General features: G+C 36.0%; 1 protein-coding gene across 1 annotated transcript; it reads right to left on the reverse strand.

Annotated features, from left to right (window-relative positions):
- Positions 1-878: 878 nt before the first annotated feature.
- Positions 879-2,620, reverse strand: LOC143580652 (cytochrome b-c1 complex subunit 6-1, mitochondrial-like). The gene is made up of 4 exons (XM_077063619.1): positions 2,616-2,620; positions 2,448-2,532; positions 1,190-1,282; positions 879-1,109 (listed from the first exon to the last, which is right to left on the reverse strand). The coding sequence occupies exons 1-4, from the start codon at positions 2,618-2,620 to the stop codon at positions 1,077-1,079; spliced, it is 216 nt and encodes a 71-aa protein (XP_076919734.1). The 3' UTR covers positions 879-1,076.
- Positions 2,621-2,879: the final 259 nt, after the last annotated feature.

Below are 2,879 nucleotides of genomic sequence, written 5' to 3' on the forward strand. Positions count from 1 at the left end.
TGCGGTTCTTAAATTAATTTTCACTAAATGCTATATTGATTTAATATTTCGATGGCTTTCGATGATCAAACACTATGAACCGAGTTGTAGTTTGGTTGTGATTGTTTAACTTGCTATAGATTATGTTATTATGTTTGCCTTTTAAGTCTTTAACCCTTGTTTTAGAATCTATGTTCTTGGATCTATTTTTCTAGTCATGAGACTGGGATATCAAATCTCACATGATGACTTATAATAATATAACTAAAGATATACTATGTTCATGGGTCTATTCTTTAGTTATGGCACATGGCTATCAAAATTCACATGATGACTTATAGTTAATGTTGTAAAAGTCGGATTCCAAGGCCGACTAGCCGGTCCTCGGACCCCTACCTTGGAGACTTTTTTCAAGTCGGCCTGGATTAGTCGAAGGCGGTCAAAAGTCAGACTAGTCAGGCTAGGCGGTCAAAAGTCGGGCTTGGAATTTCTAAAAGTCGATATAAAGTCAGCAAAAAGTCCCAAAAAAAAGTCAAGCTAGGCAATCAAAAGTCGGGCTAGGGTTCTCTAAAAGTCAGTTAAAACTCATTCTAAAGTTGCTAAGTCAGCTAGAGTACCATTTTGACATGAATTATGCTTATTTTGACAAATATATAATGTCCAAAATCTAATTTTCATTATAATTACAATTTTCGAATACTCTCCGAGTACTCCGACTACTCCCAACTCCTCAGTCGGCCGCCTAGCGACTTTTGCAACATTGCTGATAGTTATATTTTCTAGTCTCATTGGTGTTATGCTGTGAGTTTACTGCTAACGGGTTGTCACAGTTATCAAATAATCATCATAATAATACATCTTTATACTTTAGTTAACAAAAATACCAGATCCATTATTGCACCATAACTTAAGTCCACGAAAGTAGACCTTTGAAACCGGTTCAAAGGAGTAAAATTCCATCAAATTCTTCCAAACAAATACACTATTCATTCATGTTCAACTCGGTCTTAATTTTTTGCAGAAACAAGTATCTAAAAACCAAACAGGAATCATAAATATCAAAATATAGTCTTGAAATCCTCATAAAATCCCTCCAATTACTTGAGTTTCTCAAATAACTTAGGCGCAACCTGCAGGAAACACACAAATGAATGAAAATTTATACATGTATATTTATTCTAAGATATAGATAACTGGAAAATAAGCTTACACATTTGTCAACACAATGCCAATAATCAAAATACTGCCCCGTGCAATGCTTGTGCCCGGTTTCATCTGCCTCAACCCTTTTCACACATCCATGTTAATCACAATTCCCTTTATGTAAAAAAATCGACAACTTAATGCCCGATTAACAAGATGTTTTTTTTCTTTTTGGGAAGCACTCATGCCCAGGATTACAGAATAATACATTTTATTACGTATATCGCATTCACATATGACAGGTCGTTCGGCCTATGTTTAATTTCTAACGAGCCAAATCTAAAACCCTTAATTCAGAAAAATGTTAGCTATGTACTTGCCTACTTGGTAACTAAAACTACATTGAAGCTCAAGATGAAAAACTTAACTTTATACTTGGTAACTACAACAACATTGAAGCTCAAGTCCGTAATTAATCATGAACATTGTGGGATTAACTGTAAACCGTATTACCACTTGTAATTTTAGTTAGTTGAAGGTAGTTAAAACTTGTAGTTACTGTTAGTCAGTTAGTTAGTTAGTTAGCTCAGATATTAAATTAGTTTATTTTGTTTTGTATATAAGTGAAGGCATTTGGTTATTGAGAAGAGTTTAGAAATTAAAGAAAAATGTCTAAACTCCTCTCGTCAACCAAATGAATGTACTTATATACAAAACAAACAAGCTAACAAAATATCTTTGCTAACTAACTAGCTAGCAGAATAGCAGTAAGTACAAGTGTTCACTAACTAAAAGTCGTCGTCATCATCATCGTACTCAGTATATCCCACCAATAGCAAAGCTATGGTAGGGTCTGAGAAGAGTAAGATGTAGACAGCCTTACCTCTACCCCATAAGCCATAGGAATAGAGAGGCTGCTTCCGGTGAGACCTCCGACTCGATAGTGGTTTTGCTTCAAGCCTTGGACATAAGACACATAGCACTCGACCATCGGAACCCCGGCCGATTGGTGCATGTACCCTTATCTTTCGGCTATTAACGCCACCACATGATGCCTGATTAACCTTCCGTCACTTTTAATGCTATTTTCACGAAATTAGTAAAATAACATCAAAATTAGTGCAATTTCACTTTTGCCCGCACATATATGCATTATATGAGCGCACCGCAAGCATAACTAAAAGTGCCAGTGGTATACGAGTTACATTAACCTTTATGTCGCCATCGTATTGCATCGTCAAGAAATTACATAAATAAGGTCTCAATGGGTAACTTGAAACACAAGCAGCAGATTAAAACATGAAACTTATGAGTCAACGGTTAACCTGATAGTCGAGCCAAGCTCTAACGCACTTGGGCTTGCAAGAATCTTCAAAGTACTTCTTCTGGTCAACTGGTTCTTCGTCCGCCCTATTACAAACAACAAAATGTTAGGGTCAACTATAGCATCCCAAAATAAAAATAAAAATTGTTTCACTATCGGATTGAATCACATCATGTTTCACAAATCATAATAACATGGATAAGATTAGATATCCTAACCCTAATCATCTAAAGACGAGAGCAGAAACTGTAATCGGATCTCAGAGGCATGATTACTAACTTACATGAGTAATTGAGCGTGGTCAAGGGTTTGGAGCCGCAGTCAACGGAGGTGGTTTGGACTTTGGAAGCAATGAGTGGCTTGCTCTTCTTTTATGTTCAACTGCTTCCACCCTATTTCATTTCACATAAATTATGTTTTCTGAATCTCATTT

This window comes from Bidens hawaiensis, unplaced genomic scaffold (genome assembly GCF_021521415.1).
Source record: "Bidens hawaiensis isolate Kalapana, Puna unplaced genomic scaffold, B.hawaiensis_p1.1 tig00030545_1, whole genome shotgun sequence".
NCBI classification, from domain to species: Eukaryota; Viridiplantae; Streptophyta; class Magnoliopsida; order Asterales; family Asteraceae; genus Bidens; species Bidens hawaiensis.